The sequence below is a fragment of the Adiantum capillus-veneris genome, chromosome 22, assembly GCF_014529385.1.
Source record: "Adiantum capillus-veneris isolate H3 chromosome 22, ASM1452938v2, whole genome shotgun sequence".
NCBI classification, from domain to species: domain Eukaryota; kingdom Viridiplantae; phylum Streptophyta; class Polypodiopsida; order Polypodiales; family Pteridaceae; genus Adiantum; species Adiantum capillus-veneris.
This window is the reverse complement of record NC_140952.1, coordinates 72,036,166-72,055,435: the sequence shown is the minus strand read 5'-3', so window position 1 is coordinate 72,055,435 and position 19,270 is coordinate 72,036,166. Positions and strand designations below refer to the sequence as shown.

The window sequence follows — 19,270 nt, the reverse complement described above, 5'->3', positions numbered from 1 at the left end:
TTGACTCATTTGCTCACACTAGAAATCATTCATCCAACTTAATTTCCAACTCTTCAAAGTTCCCACTAAAATGGTAAGAACAAATTTTAGGAGTGATAACCCATCTCAAGAAAGTGTTCTAGCTCCAATAGATAAAGACCCATGCTACTTTACAGAGTAAAATTTTTGCAATGCTAACTTTTGGGCCCATATTCTTGTATCAAGTCATGGTGGTGTAGTAAGGTTGGTCGAGGTTCTCCAAGAACATATCTTAGTTTACAACATGATGTTACCAAAAATTGTGCCGTAATGCACGGTAGTAAGGTTAGCGATTCTGGTTAGTCCATAGTAAGTAACTTGATCTTATTGTATATCAATAGTTTTTACAACATCTTAACTCGATAAACCATGTCCATGAATACAAATATTCTCACAAACAATATGTAATTATTAGTGAAAGAAGATGCTTGAGTATGGAATTCCTCGACATAAGTGTGAATCTACTTCATCACAATTTGTGAGTATATTTGTACTTGCATTGATATTAACTTTGCTCAAAATTGGGGGAATAGTTCAAGAGATGTTTGAAAATTTATATTGCTTGATACATTGGGTTCCTTGAAATTAAAGTTGTCAATCATGGCATAGCAAGCGAATGTTGTATTCCCATGATCAATTAGAAGCAAGGGCCTCCCTATTTAGATTGTCAAATCACTAGAACATTGAAATGTGTAATACTAGAGTTCGTACCAATAGACTTTGTTCTTAATGTGTGTCACAAATCTTCCTAGTGGGATGCATCTTTCTTTCTTTTTGGGCAGGGGTGATGGGTTTGGGGTGGGGGGGTAACACTGTAACTGCCTTGTCTGATTGCTTTTTGGCTCGTTGTCATCAACAAAGGTAAATATTTTGTGATTTGAGGAATTTTCATGGTTTTTGTCCTATCATGGGATTAGCTTGATTGGTAATGCTTTTTAGTAATAAAGACCTTGAACCATCCTAAGTAAACAAGGTTGCTTGAATGCAAGCATTTGCAAATGGTCCTACACACATGATCTTGATCTTTATAACTACATAGAAAGATTGTCCATGTTAATTCAAGTTCACCATTCAACTTCACATGCCAAAAAACCAATGGTCGAATTTGACACTGAAAAACAGAACACATATTGGCTAATGAGCTTCACAAAATGAACAACTAGAGGCTCTTTGCCTTGTGCTAGCTCATGACTACCTTTGTGTATGGCACTTTAAGGTTCAAGCTTATACATGGCAATCTGAGCCTCGAGCTCACACATAACCAACAAAATGGTATAGAAAGTGCAACAATTTTGGCCTCAATTTACATACATGCAAACTTGTGTCCAACGAGCAAAGGAGACAAAAGCAAATTAGAGAATGCGGTGTTGGACAGTAGCTACCAAAAACAATTCTAACCACTTAAATGGAATGTAACTTTTAGACAGACTCCTTTATCCACATGCAGATAGTTGAATTAGTTTGGCACAAAGGAGTTTAAAAGGTCCTCTCTCTCATGCTCTCCTTTCTCTGGACTTGTCTTGAGTTCAAGACTTCTGTTTGCGGTCTCTTCCTTCAAAATTTCGTTTTCAAATTATGGAATGCAGAGCGCAATGGACCACTTCACGCTTGACGGGGACGCAGACGAAGACGACGCTGCCTTTCTGTCCGCCGTCGCCGAAGCAGAAGCGGATGGCCGAAGGCGACTGTCTCAAGAAGTAGGAGACTTAAGGAGGAAGCACGATAGGCAACATGCAGAGCCTGCTGAAAGTGTTTCTTCCAGCTTACATAGCCCCTATGATGCGCGCCATGGAGACGCTGGACATGGCTTTGATGAAAAAGAAGCTGCTTCAAAGAGGTCAAGGCTTGAGCCTGAGGGGGATTACATGGCAGCTCTCCGCGGCACACATAGTGAGACATGGCAAGCAATGACCTCCAAGGCGAGGTCTGATGTCAAACCAAGATATGGGGCTGCTTCTTCAGCTTCCGTAAACTTAGGGTTTGACGGTGGTGGTGCACAGGGTGGAGGCTCAGGTGCTTGCTTTCATTGTGGCAAGGAGGGACATTGGGCCAGAGATTGTCCTTCCAAGTCCTTTAATCCTAATCCTTGGGCACCTGACAGCAGTAACTTGTACGGTGCTTGCTCCTTACTTGTTATCTTCTTCATTATTTGCTTGCTGAAGCACATTTGTCATGGCTTTCTTTTGTTTTTTTCTGAGAAATGTCATTTGGTATTTACTGAGACTATGCAAGAACGGATCATGTGAGGAGTTGAAGGGCAATAGCTTTGTGGCAAGCTCGTATGTTTTGTACACAATTATTCCAGTTAGTTTGGATTGCTGGAATGGCATTGGACGTAAAAATATATCTTTTTTCAAACCCTGCCAGCTGTGGATAGTCAGCCTTGGCCTGTTCTCTATAACAGCAACCTCTATGTGCTTCTCAGGGTAGGTGACGGTCTGGTTGCGAATCAAACATTTTTGACAGATGCGTGGCCACTTCGATTGTCTTTGCAACAATGGTTTCAAAGTGTCTCATTTGAACTTTTTACTAGACTTCTCATGAATGCATGTGTCTATATCATGATAATGGAAGAGTAACGACTTAGCTACCTGCTTTTCTGCTTCAATAGACCCAGCCAGTCGCAAGTGCCAGAGAGGGGTTGCCCTTGCGGAGGAGGAGTATGCAAGGTTCTGACAGCGAACACAGAGAAAAACGCAGGTCGACAGTTTTACCGATGTCCCTTGAGAAAGGTGTTGCTTTGCTTTTGTTTTGTGTGTGTGTGAAGGAATCATACTTTTTGTGATTGTTGTTCCTTTATTAAAAAATGCCCAACTCAAACATCAAAGGACCATTGGGAGTTTTTTCTGTACAGGAAGAAGGACAGTGTGGATTTTTTGAATGGTGTGACGGCAACACAAGCACAAGTCAGGGACTGCCGAAGGAACATAGTGACAGTCGCACCCTCTTAGAACTATCTTGTCCTTGTGGGGCAGGTTTGTGTATCACACTAACAGCTAAGACTGAGAAGAACATGGGCCGGCAGTTCTATAGATGTCCTCTCAATCAGGTGATTTTCACAATGTAAAGCTTTTTTAACCTTCTCATTTGAGCCAGCCATCTTTTGTTTTGTTTTCCAATCTGATTCACCATGAGCCTTCATTCGGTATGCTGGTTCCTATAATGCCATTGGGAAGAGCTTAGCGCTACCATATTCTGAGCTGACCTTATGGGATGTATATGCTTGGATGTTTCTATGATTGGATATGCTTAGTATCATGCTAATCTACAGGGAGAAGGGTCTTAATATATTCTTAATCTTATTTTTCATCCCAATCTACTGGGAGTAGGGTCTTGTGGCTTCTAGGGGCTCTGTTTCTATGATTGAACGTTCTTACTTCTTGATCTTAGAAAATTATCCGAATCTACAGGGAGAAGGGTCTTGTGGCTTCTTCAAATGGTGTGATGAGAATGTGCCTGCTTCATCCACAGCTCCAGCATATGGGCTAAGCCCTTATAAGGAGAGGGTGCCTGTGTCGAACAATATGCCTGCATCAAATGCTGCTAGTGGACAATGCTACAAATGTGGAATGAATGGCCATTGGGCAAAAGATTGCCCTTCTGCAGCTCAAAGCAATACTCCAAAAGCTTTTAGTGGTACAATGCGATCTGGACAGGTTGGAAGTGGAGCTATGGGGACCTGTTACAAGTGTGACCAGGTTGGCCATTGGGCCAAAGATTGCCCAAATCAACAGTTTAGCCCTGGTAGTAAAGGCGCAGTAGGGGGATTTAACAGATACGGGGCTGAGGCCAATGTGAGCCGAAACTACCCAAATGCCAGTGGTTATGGAAGGTCAGGGATTGGTACAAATATGGGAGCATCCTCTGGGAGTGCTGCCCCTGGTGCTTGTTTCAAGTGTGGCTCTCAAGGTCATTGGTCAAAAGATTGTCCCAATGCTAGACCAAGTGGTTCTGGTGGAGAACCTCAAGGTTCCGTTCCTGGAGGGTTCAACAGGAGGTAATGGTAGCTGTTTTAAGGGTGAGAGATCAATGTCCCTGGGCAGATGAATGCAAGGAACAAAGCATGTATTAGGCAAAGTTTGGTCGACACATGAACATGCTTTTCAGGTGTCCGAAGGTAGCTTCCGTTTTGTCCCAAATTGCAGCTTTACTAACGAGTTGCTCAGCACCATCTTGCTTTGATTTTGATTTGTAGTAAGGCAGTTTTGTATCTTGTTGTGTAACTCTAAAGCTGTTTTGGATTTCAACGCTCCTTTTGTATAATACATCTACATTTTTAATGAACAAAATGTGTGCGCAAATTAAGTTATGGCAACAAGCCATCTTTACAAGTTGGAATGTACTGAAGTCTTAGTGGAGTCTCTTTGGAGATGGCATGTATGTTGCAAGGCCTGTCATAGCCTTGCAGCAGTGTCATTGCAGGGAGTACCTTACCATACATAATATGGGCCGGCAACAAGCCTTTGATCATGTACACTTTGGAGTGCAGTCATTGTCATATATGTTAGAGAGGGGGGGGCGGGGTTGTGTGTGTCATCATCTTGGTAATCGAGACGAAAGAAACTTGTCAACAGGCTCTGTTTACCTTTTTTTAGTGAACTTACCTTCTTCCCCTTGTTATTAACTTTTTTTTTTTTTTTTTCAGAAGTGTGGCTACCTGCTACTTTTAGAGTATTCTAAACCTTTCGGCATAGCTATTTTTTGAGTATTCTATATGCATTGGCATATTCTCTTGGAGGTGACTGTGTGAAAAGAGATATAGTGTATGCTTGAAGTGGCTCGCTACACAGTGACTACAATATCAACTCCTTATACATCTGGGCACAAGTTTTGGTTAGCCCCTTTTTTTTTGATACCGACAATTTTGGCCCACTAAAACAAGTTTGGAAATAAATGACATGTCAATGCCAGACTTCAATTTTTTTTTCCTACTCACTATTGCAGAGTTGCAGATTGTCATTAAGGGTGTTCCCCTGTTGTCTGGTTCTATTCTTCACAGAATCTCAGCATACACTCATGAGAAGAAGGTTAATCAATAAATTTTCATGTATATAGTCACTTGCATACATGGACATCTTGCACCTAATAGTGCAATTGGCTAGTGGGCTTTACTCAATGTGTAGACTTTTGGGGACTAGTGAGTAGACTTGGGGACTAGTGACTATAGCCTCCACACATCCTCCTCTAACAAAACTTTTGAAGTATATCTCAATTTGTAGGATTACAAAATTTACATCTCTTCTCTATTAGCTAGCTGCTAATGTGATCCTCTCATGCCTCAAGGCAGCTCCGACTCCCTTACATATCTAATGACTATCTCATAATGTCTATACAAGTGCCTAGGTTTCAATAGGGGTGTCTCTGCAAATCACGGTATGGTAGCGGTATTCTCTTCATTCTGATAAAGGCTTCTCTTGCTGAAGCACACGAACTGGGTAATTGTCTTTGGGTTTTGGGTGTGGGAGGTAAACTGTTGGAGCTTGTTGAGATTGTGGCTCAATCCTACATTTTGAAAGACAAAAAATGTCATAAACTTAGATTTAACTAGACCACATGTTCTTATGCTTGTTATTATCTCTCCAAACAAAGCAATTTTACTTAAAAGGTACCTATGCTTATATAAGAAATGTGCTTTTAGTACATGTAGTCTTTTGAAGTAGAAGGTTATGAATCATTCTTGGCTATTAACAGTAGAAGAAAAATGTGCTTCTCACTACGTTTGCAAAGAGGATGACTTCTTCATCATGTTTCTATGCTTGGACATGAAACATCGTTTTATTTAAGTGTAGTTTTTTTTTAAAAAAAGAGGTAAAGGCTAGTTATTTCTTTTGGCTTTAAAAAATGGAACAGGAGAATATGGAAAAATGGTAAAACAACAGGGAGAACAGTCAAGATAGCGGTACTACTCCAACTTCCAAGTAAGAAAAGTGGAGGGCATCCATTTTTCCTCTCGTTGAGAAGCTCATAAAAAGCATACAAAACAATAAAGTAAGACACTGTCATTTGTGAATTTCCATGATAGATATATTTTCCATAAGTAAAATTTTCATCTCTAAAAAATTGCCAAAAAAAAAACCTAGATTTAATGAATTTTACCAATGAGCATAGATTCCTCAATTATGAACTGACTTTTGGATCTCTAAAAGGCAAGGCACTCATATTTTAGTTTATGAATTTTAATGACACAGATTTGGGCTTACCTATAGTCCAAAGTTGCATAATGCAAAAAGACGGCCATCTCCAGCTTTGCAAAATCATTTCCTGGGCACATGTGAACACCGGCTCCAAAGGGAATAAAAGCTCCTTGTTTTAGTAGAATATTCTGAAATAGGCATTATCAACAAGATACATCAATACTTTTCTCCAATTTGTCTGAAAGTGAATATCAAAACAGAGACTCATACCTCCCATCTATCAGGATTGAATGCAAAGGGGTCACTATACACCTCTGGATCCAAGTGCACTTGCCTCATCCAAGTTTGAACATGCCAATCCTTAGGGATGGTATAACCTAAGAGCATTTCAATTTAGAGGAGAAATTAAAACTCATTCTTTCATTAAAAATATGAAAGTACCATAGTCAATGAAATCATTCACAAGCATGCTCCCAACTCTATAAAGAACAGAGTCATTGATGTATGTATGTACACACATGTATGATCACTTTTATAGTTTAGGTGATACATCAATGCAAATACCGAAGCCACCGTGCACGCTACAAAAACTTTATATTGTGAATTCACTGCCTTTGACTTTCAAGGCCATGAGGCTTTTAATTTCCTCCACTATCACCCTTCACTTTGTATTTTAGATATTCTGAAAGTTTTTTTTTTTTGGAATTGTAAAGATCTACTAACATGTAAGGAATTTAAAAATGGAAAAATCATCATGAGAACAAAATATTATGGAGTTGTCATCATGTACATCACTAAGAGGCTTGCAAAACACCAAGGACAAACTTTTGCTATAATATTCGTACCTAGGACCATGTGATGGTGAAAAAGAGTTCATTCTCTTGCATAATTCCATGTGATAATTACCATTTCAAATACCAAAAATTTCTTATCCCTTTCCAAGTTATGGTGAAACACTCTCAAGCTTACCATTTATCTCCACATCCCTAACAGACTTGCGAAAAACCATGGGTGAAATGTTGATAATTCTCAATGTTTCATCAATAACCTGAGCACAAAGCAATAATTTTGATTTAGTTAAGTGACCTTTCAACAGGGGAGCATGTGAGCATATGCAGACACTAACCAAACAATGCATGGCATAGGCAGTGGTCATGTGATGCATAGTTAACTGTTACTTTTACAAATAACTCTACCTCATGCATGGTCACATGTGCACTAGTTATTTTCTTATATGCAACTATGCAATGCCTTTTGTAACTATGCCAATTTTGGCATAGTATAGTTGCATGTTACTGATGGCTATGCTTCGTGCAATCACATCCTTAACAAGTGTTTCAACGCTATAAACAAGATGAACCGATGCTCCAACTTCAAATCATGCATACTTCAAGAATAATTATCCAGTCTTTTTTGTTGACTTACATGGGATGTGTATCTCATCTTGCGAAAATCTTCAAAGCTTAGAGATTTGATCCCTCCGTTACTCTTTCGAATCTCCGCATGCTCTTTCTATCAAATACCAAAAAGGAAATGAGGTTTAATCAATGGCATGCCTTGATGTGTCAAGACAAAGTACTAGTTTGTCAACAAATATACGAGGAAAGCAAAAAAATAAGAAAAAACCACACACACACACACACACACACACACACACACACACACACACACACACACACACACACACACACACACACACACACACACACACGCTCATGCATGCACGCATAAATACCTAATTTATACAAGAACCTTGCAAGAGGAGCCACTTTGCTACAAGGGTAAGCATGAGAAACAAAAGTCTAGCAAATTACCTTAATTTTCTCCAAAACTCTAGGGTGTTTTTGCAAATGTATGAGGATCCACATAATGGTGTGTGCAGAGGACTCATGGCCAGCATTGAGGTACATAAGTAGAACATCAATGATCTCTTCATCTGTCAAAGCCTTGCCGACATCATCTCTTGCCAAAATAAGTGCCTCGAGCGTGTCATCCCATCTATGAGAACCTTCCTTTTGCATCAAGGATCTCCTCTCATCAAGAACTTCTTGAAGTAAAGCCACCAAGTTCTTGCGAGACTATCGGGGAAAAAAAAAGGAATTTAGAAAAGTTTGAGTGCAAGATATCATGAATAAAAGTAATATGCCTAAGGAAAGCTCAAATTCACCTAGAAGGAAAAATTCAAGTCTTGAACTTATGCTCTCTCTCTCTCTCTCTCTCTCTCTCTCTCTCTCTCTCTCTCTCTTACATGCCCACACACACTATGCAGATGTAGGTACAAAGGTATGAATCTAATCTTTTTAGGGCTCCATAGATGCAAAGCAATATAATGAGATCTAGGCTTTAGCATTAAACAAATGTGACATTACTACTCACCATGTTCAAAATAATTGCAAAATTAGTGTGGTGATGCCTACACGTGGCTCTTGCCCGATGGTACGTGGCCCTTGCCCGACCATGTAACATGACTAATATTTGGAAGGGATAAGCACCTCCCCTTGTCGGCCCTCTAGTGTGCCGAAAAAATAAAATTAAAAATGAGAAGGTACCTTGAGTGCAGTATGATATGCTGTTCCGGGGAAATTGATTGGCATTGCCCTCACGCCTAGATTGAGCTTTCGATATTGCCTTTCCACTGCATCGCATCGTTCTCCAGGCTTGCAAGCCATGAATATGTCTGCTATGATTTGAAAGGTGACCTGCAAAAAATTGTCAAGAACAATATCAAATGCTTGTGGCTGACAAGCACTAAGTGCAATGACAATTGATGGGCAATATAATAGTATGACTTTAATGATATCAGAGGATTGAGCTCACGACTTACATTCAAAACAAGAAACAAAGATGAGGATAATTGATGACTTTAACTGTGTAAGTGATATAAAAAGGGCAATGAATCGAACGACAAGGTGCCCTTCTTGACATGTATCTATCTCTCGATGGCCATTCCTTGTCATTATGATTGAGGTGTTTTTGGCTCAAGGAAAAGAGAGTTAGGGTTACATTTGGAAATTTATTATCTCCTACATCGATTGGACCTACTTTTTTTTTTTTTGGGCCAATTTGATGCTTCACATTAGGCTATGGTCACGCAAGTCATAGTTATTAGTTATTTGAATTGATAACTAAGCCTCATTTTTTTTTCCACCATCGGTGCGGGAAAGGAAGCAGGGAGAAACTATACACATATCATGTATTTACAACTACAACCATGGGAACCACCCCCCCAACAGGGGAGGAGAATACACCTAAGAGAATGCAACTTGTGAGCCTCGAACCCTCAACCTTGGGGTTACATCTCAAAGGTCTCACCAATTGAGCTATGCTTCTTGGGTGTAACTAAGCCTCATTCTTGGTCACCCGCGAAAAGGAGCATCAAATGAATAACTATGCCTTCTCTTTGTAACTATGCCGATTTTGGCATAGTTGTGAAGTTCAAGACATAGTTGGGATAGCGTCTACACACCTACTTTTTAACATTTACAATTCAATTCTTCTTCTTTTGTTTTTAGTTTGTCAATGGGTCCCTTCATTTCACATTTCACAGCCTTGCATGGCTTGACTTTTCTTTCATTTTATTGATTTTAGTGTAGCTTCCACCGCTAGAGATAAAAATTCTTCACTGTTTAACAAGAGGAATTTACACAAAATTCTTTTTTATTTATGAATATTAATAACTAAATCTTGACCTTGAGAAATACATCTACTAACATAATATGACGGAAGGGGAGACGGAAGGGGAGGCCCTTTATACGTGTCGCAATCTGCGACCTGAAGGCTAAAGTCCAAAACTAAAAGAAGCCCCTTTGCATGCGATAAAGAGGAGGAGAGGGAAAGGCCGCCGAAGGCGGCCGACTGTACTAGTTTCAATAAAATCAGGACCTAGAAACTTTCCACTTTTTAACAAGGAAAATTACACTACAAGCTGGAATGGTGGAGCATTGGCCTCTCCCTTCTAGTGACAAAACTGTAAGAAAAGAAGCCAAAATAACCAGCTATTAATAGACTATTTGCTATGTATATGTAAGAAAATGATCGTTCGAACCTTTGCCAAGGGTAGAGGAAATAAGCCTAGAATTTAAAGCATGAAACTAAGAAGATTAGTTGACATGGAGCATCCACAGAGACCTTTGCATCGTTTGATTGAGTAGGCCTAAGGCATCAATGTGTCCATGGGGATACCTTTGTGAGGCTCTTTCACAACCATGAAATAGTACAAAGTTTGGCAATGGGAAGCAACCCTCGGCTCGCGGTGTGCGCCTCCAAAAATGTGAGTGTACCACATAAGTTCAAAATAAGGAGTATTGTATTAGAAGAAAGGATCATACTTTTAACCCCGAGGCATATAAGAGAAGGGGTTTTGCTTTAAACCTTTTGAGTGAACTTGATATAGGGTAAAGGGGCCAAGTTAAGGCCACCTAAGAGAGGCGATTGATTTCAATCGCGTTCTTGCTCGGCTCATAGCTTGGGAGGGCGCATTTGATAGTTGAGCATAAGATCTATTGGGGATGGAAGTCGTATCGCGAATGGCGAGACGTGCAGTACATAGGACGTAAAACAAAATTTTGTGTGTGTGACAAAAAATGATGTGAAAGAGAAGCCAACGAAGGGTGAAATATGAATTACTCTACCACATCGACTCGATCTCACGATCCGACGGCCATGATGCAACATGCCCTGCGCTAACCAGTAGAACACTAGCTTGAATATGTCCCAACATTGGAGGTAATTTGTAGTATTAAAAGCCGTCGACGAGTCCTACTACAGGGGGCCGGTTTTTTAATGGCTCCTTTACCCTACTTGATATAATTTTGTATGGGTGAGGCTACACCTCATCAATGTGGCCCCTTTTGCATGTTAGGATCAAGTTTCATTGGGTGTATACATGCACGCATGCATTGTGGGTGCGTGCGGGAAGTAAAGAACACCCCAACCCAAAAGGAATCCATGGTGAATTTTGTGAACTCAGTGTCAGCACAATGTGGTGAGGCATTGTTGCATCCTAGGATAAAGGGGCCAATATAAGGCCACTTAAAACATGGAGGCCAATGGAGGGACACATGATCCAGATTAAATGATAGGATTGATAGCTTTCAATGAAATTGATACGAAAAGATAGATCCTATCAAGCTCTTTTCATTCCCAATGCCATCCTCAATCATAATTCCCATATATTTTGGTAATATTTTTCATTTGATTTTAAGGTGGCCTTGTTTTGGACCTGGTCCGTTATTGGTCCCTTTACCCTAGAGCGAGGAGAGGAGGAGGAGGAGGAGGAGGATAAGAAGAAGACGAAGAAAAGAGAATCTTGAAACCTGGTATGAGCAATCTCAACAGACCAATCCCATGGGTTTTAGACTTAAGACCTACAAATAAAGAGGGTCATTTGAGAAGAAGAAGAAGGAGAAGAGAAGAGGAGAGAAATGTTAATGTCACAAGAATCCAACGGCTCCGTCTAATCTTGAACTCAAGACCTCTTACGAAAGGGAATTGGAGATAATTTGAAGGGCAAGGGTGCCGATCAAAAATCAACCTGGAGCACACTTCAAAAAAAAAAAAACCCTAGGGCAATAGAAAGGTAATTGATATTTCCTCCTCCCCCCCCCTCTCTCTCTCTCCCCTTCTCATTCTCCTTCTCCTTCTCTCTCTCTCTCTCTCTCTCTCTCACACACACACACACACACACACACACACACACACACACACACGAGAGAGAGAGAGAGAGAGAGAGAGAGAGAGAGAGAGAGAGAGAGAGAGAGAACCTTTCGTAGTTCTGTGAGCAAAGCGATAGGATGAGGGGTGGAGGCCCAATTAGAGAGCGCTTGGGTAATGTAGAATTGCAAGGTTGGCATGAACTTGTGTAGGGCAGGGGGGCCATTGAGCGTGGCCGCCGTCAGCTTGCGGAGCCGCTTGTGCTCATGTGGCGCCAGTGATGTGAATGCCTTGCGCCCCATCAATGCTACTGTTGACGCCGGCCACCCGCTCACAAATTGCTCCTCCCCCATCAACACTGTCTTGCAGACCTCTGGGCTTGTTGCTAGAATGGTTGGCTGCCCAAACATGAATGCCTTGTATAGTCCCCTCTTCTTGTACCTACATCAACATCCACATCCACATCAACATCCCAAATGTGTACATGTCTCAAGACTCTACTCGTTCCTATCAACATCTCTACATACATCAATCACACATCTAACTAATAGGCTGGAATGCATGTACTTAGCCTATACATCATTGGGTGCGGGGTGCATGAGGGCTATACACAAGAAGTTTTGTACAAATTCTCACAATAATTCCCACATTGTGACTTACCTCAACATCATGAGCTTCTGTGAGGGAGGCATCGCATACCTAGCTAGGTACAATTGGGGGCAGGGGACCGCCGGCCCGGTGGGGGGGGGCGGTGGTCTCCTGCCCCCAATTGTACCTAGCTAGGTATGCGGTGCCTCTCAAGCAGAAGCTCATGATGTTATTAATGGGAGCTATGGTGGGTGGTACCGTGGAACTACCATGGCGTGGAGGAGAGATGCAGCAGAACGAGAGCGAGAGAGAGACTCGACACAGCAAGAGAACAAAAACAACATGCTATTCTTAATAATTGTGTGTAAAAACAAACCTTACAATATGTATATGAAGCAAAACTTGCCATGCACAACTCAAACTCCAACTGAACCTGACTGCATGCTATAAGCAGTGTTCCCACGGGCTTGGAAACCTAACAGTTATGCATTGTATGAAAAACACTGGAAAAGACTTCGTTTTCCTACATGAGAAAATTTCTAGATCCTCTTGTGCTAGTTCTGTACCATCAATAAGCGGTGTCCGTGCTAGCACACACATGAACTTCATTGGCACAACACTAAACATCCACATCATATCCAAATCATGTTCCCAAAATTATGAGTAATCTAGGGGCTTTTGGTGCATGCAGAAGCATTCCCTTATTGTTACTCTTGAAATCCCCCCGCACCCGCATAGATGCAAATGCATTTTAAACAAGGTGAAGACTCATGTGGTCCTCCTAAAACAACAAAATGCTTCACATGCCTTTGAAAGCCCTTGATATTAATAAGAATGAATAAATGAGATCTAGGCCTAGCCCACTTAGGTTGAATAAATGAGATCTAGGCGTAGCCCACTTAGGTTGTTTTAGCATACCAACAATGGAATTTATGTTAGACGAACCACACTAACTGCATTCTTGCAAAGAAGGACAAATTTTAACATCCCACACAATCCTCCCAAATGCATTTCAAGTGCCACCCGCCGAACCCACATTGATCATGTAGACTTGCAGAGCTCATTAAGGGCAACAAATTCTCAAAATTTGTTGAAGAGGGTATTTGTTGATGCTAAAACACTCAGGCTGCAACAAATGCTCAACATTTATCGAAGAGGGCATTGAAACACTCAAGACACATGTAATGCGACAGATCGAGAAAAGCTTTGCGACGAGCAATACATACTCAACATTGTAAGCAAACCAATACATTGCACAGCCATTCTCACCTTCTGAAGGATCATTTTCAAAGATTCATGAACTATAATCTAAGCAAATGAGCAAGGCATATGTGCTCCAAAAGATGTGGAGAAGCTTAAATATTTGAATAGCCATCATTCTTTCCATCATTGCAACACCTCAAGAGATATCCATGCCACTCACAAAGCAAACAGAATTCATTTTGAAAAGATATAAAAGATGTCTCTTACTTTCATGCCTTCTTGCAAAATTCTCCTTGAGCATTGGTCTGCCACTAAACTAAGTCTTGTATATATCTAAAAGATTCTCAAATCAATTATAAACAATGTCTCTAATTGTCCCACATGGTTGGCTCTAACCAAAACATCGAACACGTGCTATGCGAGGGACACGTGCACCTCAAAAAATGTTAGTGTACCACTCGAGTGTTCGAAAGGAGGGGTATTTTAATTCATTAAAGTTATATCATTTTAACTTAGTGTAAGAAGTTTTTAAATTGAAACTTACCTAGAAAAAACCCTGTTAAGTTTTTTTTAAAAAAAAGGAGTCATTCTATTGCCTCACAATACGTAAGGACAGGGTGTTTTTTAATACCACTTTGAAAGCATGTGATATAGATGGTTTCTTATAAGTGCACCCCTTTTGAGCCAACACCATCAGCTACTTTTACTAGCGGCGGACGTGCTCAATAAACTCGCATCGCTCCCAACACTCGAGAAGTACCTCCATGGTGTTGTATGAAGGATTGCTCTATAGCAAAATTCTAGCATTTCCTACACCAACAAACTAGCCTGAATTGCCTGCATTGCTTACATATATAGCTAGCTTTCTGACTAGTAAGGCAACCATTGGTGTAGAAAGTATGCTGATCGAAAAGTGCGTTAAACTGACATGCCCTGAAATTCGACGAAAAGACCCACTTCACATCATACATGTCCACATAGCTACAAGGAGCTCAGCTATCCATTGCCAGACACTTCAAGAAGAAGAAGAAGGAATTATGTCAAGAGCTTGCTTGCTTACTTTCTGATGTAGCTCCCGATGAAGGATTGGGGATTGCCGCTCTTGAAAGCAAGGAAGAAGCGAGGCATGTTGCCCAAGAAGGGCAGACCCAAGTTGCCGGGCGGAAGGGGAGCTTGCCAGGGTTTAAGGGGGGGCTCATAGTACCAGCTGTTGAACTTCACGAGAAGGAAGCTAACAGCTACGGTGAAGGAGGTGAAGAGCAGGGCAAAGATGGTGTTCAATTGCAAATGGGAGAAAGCACAGAAGAGAGGGATGGCCATTGGAGCTGATCACTTGCTGAATGACCCAACTCCTCTTTAGTGCGGATCAAGAGCTTGCATTCCTCTCCCCTTTATATAAAGAGCAAGTTTGAATGAGCTTTTTGCAAGGGGGGAGGTATAATATTGCACACACAATATTACACAGTAAAACTCTTTCTACCTAGAATCTGAAAAGAGAGGAGTTGCTCCCTCTCTCACTGTTGTGTGCCTAAAGAGGTACCAAACAATCTAAGAGGTCAATCAGATCGAAATAACATATATTCAACCTCCGTTGAAGTAAAAAGGAGTTAGCGACAGGTGGCGGCGAGAGAGAGAGAGAGAGAGAGAGAGAGAGAGAGAGAGAACGGACCCATTTGCTGAATTTTGCTCAACCGGGGGGGGGGAGGGAGAGAGAGAGAGAGAGAGAGAGAGAGAGGGGACCCATTTGCTCGCATCAATCCGCCGTTCGACTACAGCGACCCGAGTGGCAAGTCGTTGTGTGTGTGTGAGAGAGAGAGGGGTTAGAGCCCCGTCCCTTTAGTAGTCCGTTGAAGTAAAATGGAAGAAAGAACTACCCACCAGTCGTGTCTGTGTGTGTGTGAGAGAGAGAGAGAGAGAGAGAGAGAGAGAGAGAGATCCGGTTAGCGACGGGTGGCGGCGTTATGAGAGAGAGAGAGAGAGAGAGAACGCACCGTGTGTGTGTTTAAGAGAGAGAGAGAGAACGGACCCATTTGCTGAATTTTGCTCACCGGAGAGGGAGAGAGAGAGAGAGAGATCCGATTAGCGACGGGTGGCGGCGTTGTGTGTGTGTTTGAGAGAGAGAGAGAGAGAACGGACCGTGTGTGTGTGTGTGTGTAAGAGAGAGGGAGAGAGAGAGAACGAACCCATTTGCTGAATTTTGCTCACCGGAAAGAGAGAGAGAGAGAGGACCCATTTGCTCTCACCAACCCGCCGTTCGACTACAGCGACCCAAGTGGCAAGTCGTCTAGGTGTGTGTGTGAGAGAGAGAAAGAGTTCCGGTTTGTGCATGAGAGAGAGTGAGAGAGTGCCCAGTTGGAGCAACGAGGGGCGCTCCGCGTGCCAGGTGGAAAAGGGTGCGACGCAGAGAGAGAGAGAGAGAGAGGGTCCATTGGATGAGACAAAAAGCTAAAGAGATCCTTGCGCGCCCCCACAAACAAACCCCCCCTGGCCGGACTCACACAATGTGGACAAGTATTTGACCTAAACAACAACTTTATCTAAGTATAGCCCCGTCCCTTTAGTAGGCACCTAGGAAGCCCCTCCCCCGCATTAACACATACAGACACACACCTCTCGTAGTGCTTGTGCTTGTGCTTGTTTGAACCATTGTCCCCATTTTGGTTCCATGTAGGAACCGAATGTCCTCTTGGTCTCATTGAAATGTCCAAGACCCTAGCCACCCACATGTTTCTAGGGAAGAACCTTGCCAAAACTACAACTTTAAAAGGCCTCCATGCCTACAATATGGCACTTTTTGACACCCTGCAAAGCTTGCATGTGTTAATGTGTGTGTGTGTTAGAGAGAGAGAGAGAGAGAGAGAGAGAGAGAGAGTAGAAGGGGGTGAGGGGTTGAACAATGTCATTACTAAACATTCCATTCACAAACACGACGCATCGACGCAGAACGTTTCACCCTATAGGAAAGACAAGAAGAAACATAGAATCAAATTATCAACATATAAAAATGAAGAGATGATTAAAGGTGCAACCATAAGAACATTAAAGCTTAGGCCCAATGTTTTAAATGAGGGGTTTCCACCCTTTCCCCATCCCATATTTTTCAACAACTTTGAGGAGTTTAGGCATTTCCAGTTTAGGGTAAAGGGCCCAATAACGGGCGGGGTCCAATACAAGGACAACATTGAATCAAATGGCAATTTTTTTCAAGATACACGGAAATTTTGATGGGTATGGCATGTGGAATGATGAGAGTTTGCTATGGGCTATATTTTTACATAAAGTTTATTCAAAACTATCAATCCTAGCATAGGATCTAATCATTTCAATTTGAATGTCCCTCTATTGGCTCCCCCCCCTCTTAAGTGGCCTTATATTGGCCCCTTTACCCTAGAGGCTACTAAAACATGTTTCTCGGTGATGTCAGGGGATTCTGTTGCATATACATCTTCCTATCGTTCAAGAAGGCACATAATGAGTAATGCTCAGTGATATGATCATATTACTATTTGCAAAAGAAAAAACCTAACCAAAGTTGCAAAATCCTCGCTACATTTTATTTTTTGTGTGCCTTGAGAAAATTGGTAAAATGGTACAAATCACCTTGTTCACACGAAAAATCCTTCATATTTTGACCTAAAAATTGGAGATTTTCAAGTGTTCCTTTTTGCTCTTTGACTAGAGGAAAAGCTTATAGTGAGCCTTGGTTCATATAGGCTCATTCCATGCACTCGAGTAGAGGTAGGGTAATGGAGTGAGTTTAGAGACACTCAAGAAAAAAAGTGTAATTTTGGGTGGGATTTTGCAAATTTGGTCAGATTTGAATTTTGAAACTTGCATGAGATTCCTCATGCAAAGGCGGATTAGGTAATACCAAGATTGATATTTTCTTTTGATTTAATTTGGGCAACCAATTTGAGAAAGTTTAAATTTTGAGGTCTTTTAGGGGTTAGAAACACCCAAGGCCCACTAATGGTACAGTTTTCAACAAATCACAAGTTGACACATAAGCAAGATTCCTAACATATTCCAAATTTTTGTCTCTAAATTGGGGCGTGCATGACTTTTAAAAGACACATGTGTTACAATTCGCTCCTTTACCCTAGGTCGAATATGCAGTGCTTATTGTCGGGAGCCATGAATCTTTATCAAAAAAGACCCTTTGATAGGGATCTTTTCTCACATGCCCCTTTTATGGTGATTTTCCTCACACCTTATACCTTTTTCTCCCTGAACCCACCCTCAAAGTGGAGGCTTGAAAGAACCAAAGCACACACAGGCAAAGTCTTAAATCTTTTGATGGTATTTTACAAAAGCTTCACACACTTGATTATCAACTACAGGGAAAGCCTAATGCACCCTACAAACTTTCATTAGGATTCTAAGAGAGGCCCTTTGTTTGGACTAACTTTCACCATACACTTGTAATATTTGTCTGTCCTACTTTGCAAAGGGGAGATCACCTCAATACAAAGATAAACACAAGCTTTGAACTGTTTGATGTGCTTCTTTGGAATATGGGCAACACAAACAACTTGTTCTTTTAGATACAACCCATCATTAAAGTAAGTGACCCCAAAATTTTGTAAAAATCCTCAAGTACATATAATCACCAAGCCTCACTTTTGAGAAACCTCTTTCTTCTATCAAGTCCCGGACACTATATACCACGGGGTATCTAGCGAAGCCTTAGGTGGGGGATCGACGATCAACACAAATCTCGAAGAGCAACCGAAAGGCAAGAAAAAGTCATCAATGTTGACCAGCTCCCTTCGCTCAGGTTTGGAACCCATGACCTTCCAATTCATAGCCCAATGCCCTAACCACACAACCACATGCATTTCATTACTCCCATAGTCACTTCACTTCGTAATAAAGTAAACCACCCCAAGCAAAAGTGAACTCAAACAAAAAAAGTAAACTTGAGCGAATCTAATGGCTATGTGGCTATCGTATGTCGTGAGAATTGTGTCTCAATTCAATGTCATCGAGAATTGTCTCTCAATTCAATGTCATCGATCCCATTGCTTGGGGTTCAATGTTCATTCAATATCCCATGGTATATAGAATTGAGGCATAAATGCTTTACTATGTAGTACTTAAATTGCTACGTGCCCTCATGATAATCAGGAATATTCATGACATTTTCCATTTATATAACAATCTAAAAGAAAAGAATGACTTACCATAGATAGCCATATAACAGAATCATTGTGTTGGGCTCACGTGATATCATGCACATATAGTACACTAACTCTTTTGGGAGCTTTTTGTGTTTCATGAGAGATGCCCACTCTACACAAAATGGAAATCTTTGCAATATCATGACCCTCTCACTTTCATCCAGGCTTCTTTAAGCCTTCACAATATCACCCAACCTTTTTGCATACACCATGAATGTTTAAAACTCACTTCAGCACCTTTCTTGAACTTCTTTTTGGCTTTGTAGAAAGCACACCACCCTTTGTCTTCTAGTGTTAAAAAATGTGCAAGTAGCTTATATAGAAATCAAATCATGAACAGAATATTCTTTTTCTGAAAATCCTTGTGCACACAAGAACATAACATTCCAAAAGGAACAAATATACCCCCACCACCAAGGTAATATATTTTATAAATCTTAAGACGAAGCACCTTATATCTTGGCACTCTTCTCATAGTATTAGAACTCTCTCTCT

The 19,270-nt window shown here is 41.2% G+C and overlaps 2 protein-coding genes across 4 annotated transcripts; one reads left to right on the top strand and one right to left on the bottom strand.

Annotated features, from left to right (window-relative positions):
• Nucleotides 1–1,559: 1,559 nt before the first annotated feature.
• Nucleotides 1,560–4,319, top strand: LOC147429573 (uncharacterized). 2 transcript variants are annotated; one of them, XM_086495836.1, is made up of 4 exons: nt 1,560–2,128; nt 2,630–2,750; nt 2,873–3,067; nt 3,429–4,319. In XM_086495836.1, exons 1-4 carry the CDS (start codon nt 1,599–1,601, stop codon nt 4,017–4,019), a joined length of 1,437 nt encoding a protein of 478 aa, XP_086351962.1. In that variant the 5' UTR covers nt 1,560–1,598; the 3' UTR covers nt 4,020–4,319. The 2 variants fall into 2 exon arrangements, with proteins under 2 accessions (XP_086351962.1, XP_086351963.1); XM_086495837.1 differs by lacking the exon at nt 1,560–2,128 and adding an exon at nt 2,146–2,444.
• Nucleotides 4,320–5,016: 697 nt separating this feature from the next.
• On the bottom strand, nt 5,017–19,031 carry LOC147429572 (ent-kaurenoic acid oxidase 1-like). Of its 2 annotated transcripts, none has more exons than XM_086495173.1 (9): nt 18,779–19,031; nt 11,915–12,245; nt 8,702–8,851; nt 7,967–8,230; nt 7,578–7,664; nt 7,122–7,200; nt 6,423–6,529; nt 6,219–6,340; nt 5,017–5,520 (listed from the first exon to the last, which is right to left on the bottom strand). In XM_086495173.1, exons 1-9 carry the CDS (start codon nt 18,916–18,918, stop codon nt 5,412–5,414), a joined length of 1,389 nt encoding a protein of 462 aa, XP_086351299.1. In that variant the 5' UTR covers nt 18,919–19,031; the 3' UTR covers nt 5,017–5,411. The 2 variants fall into 2 exon arrangements, with proteins under 2 accessions (XP_086351299.1, XP_086351298.1); XM_086495172.1 differs by lacking the exon at nt 18,779–19,031 and adding an exon at nt 14,656–14,968 and having other exon boundaries at nt 5,018–5,520.
• Between the last annotated feature and the right edge of the window lie 239 nt (nt 19,032–19,270).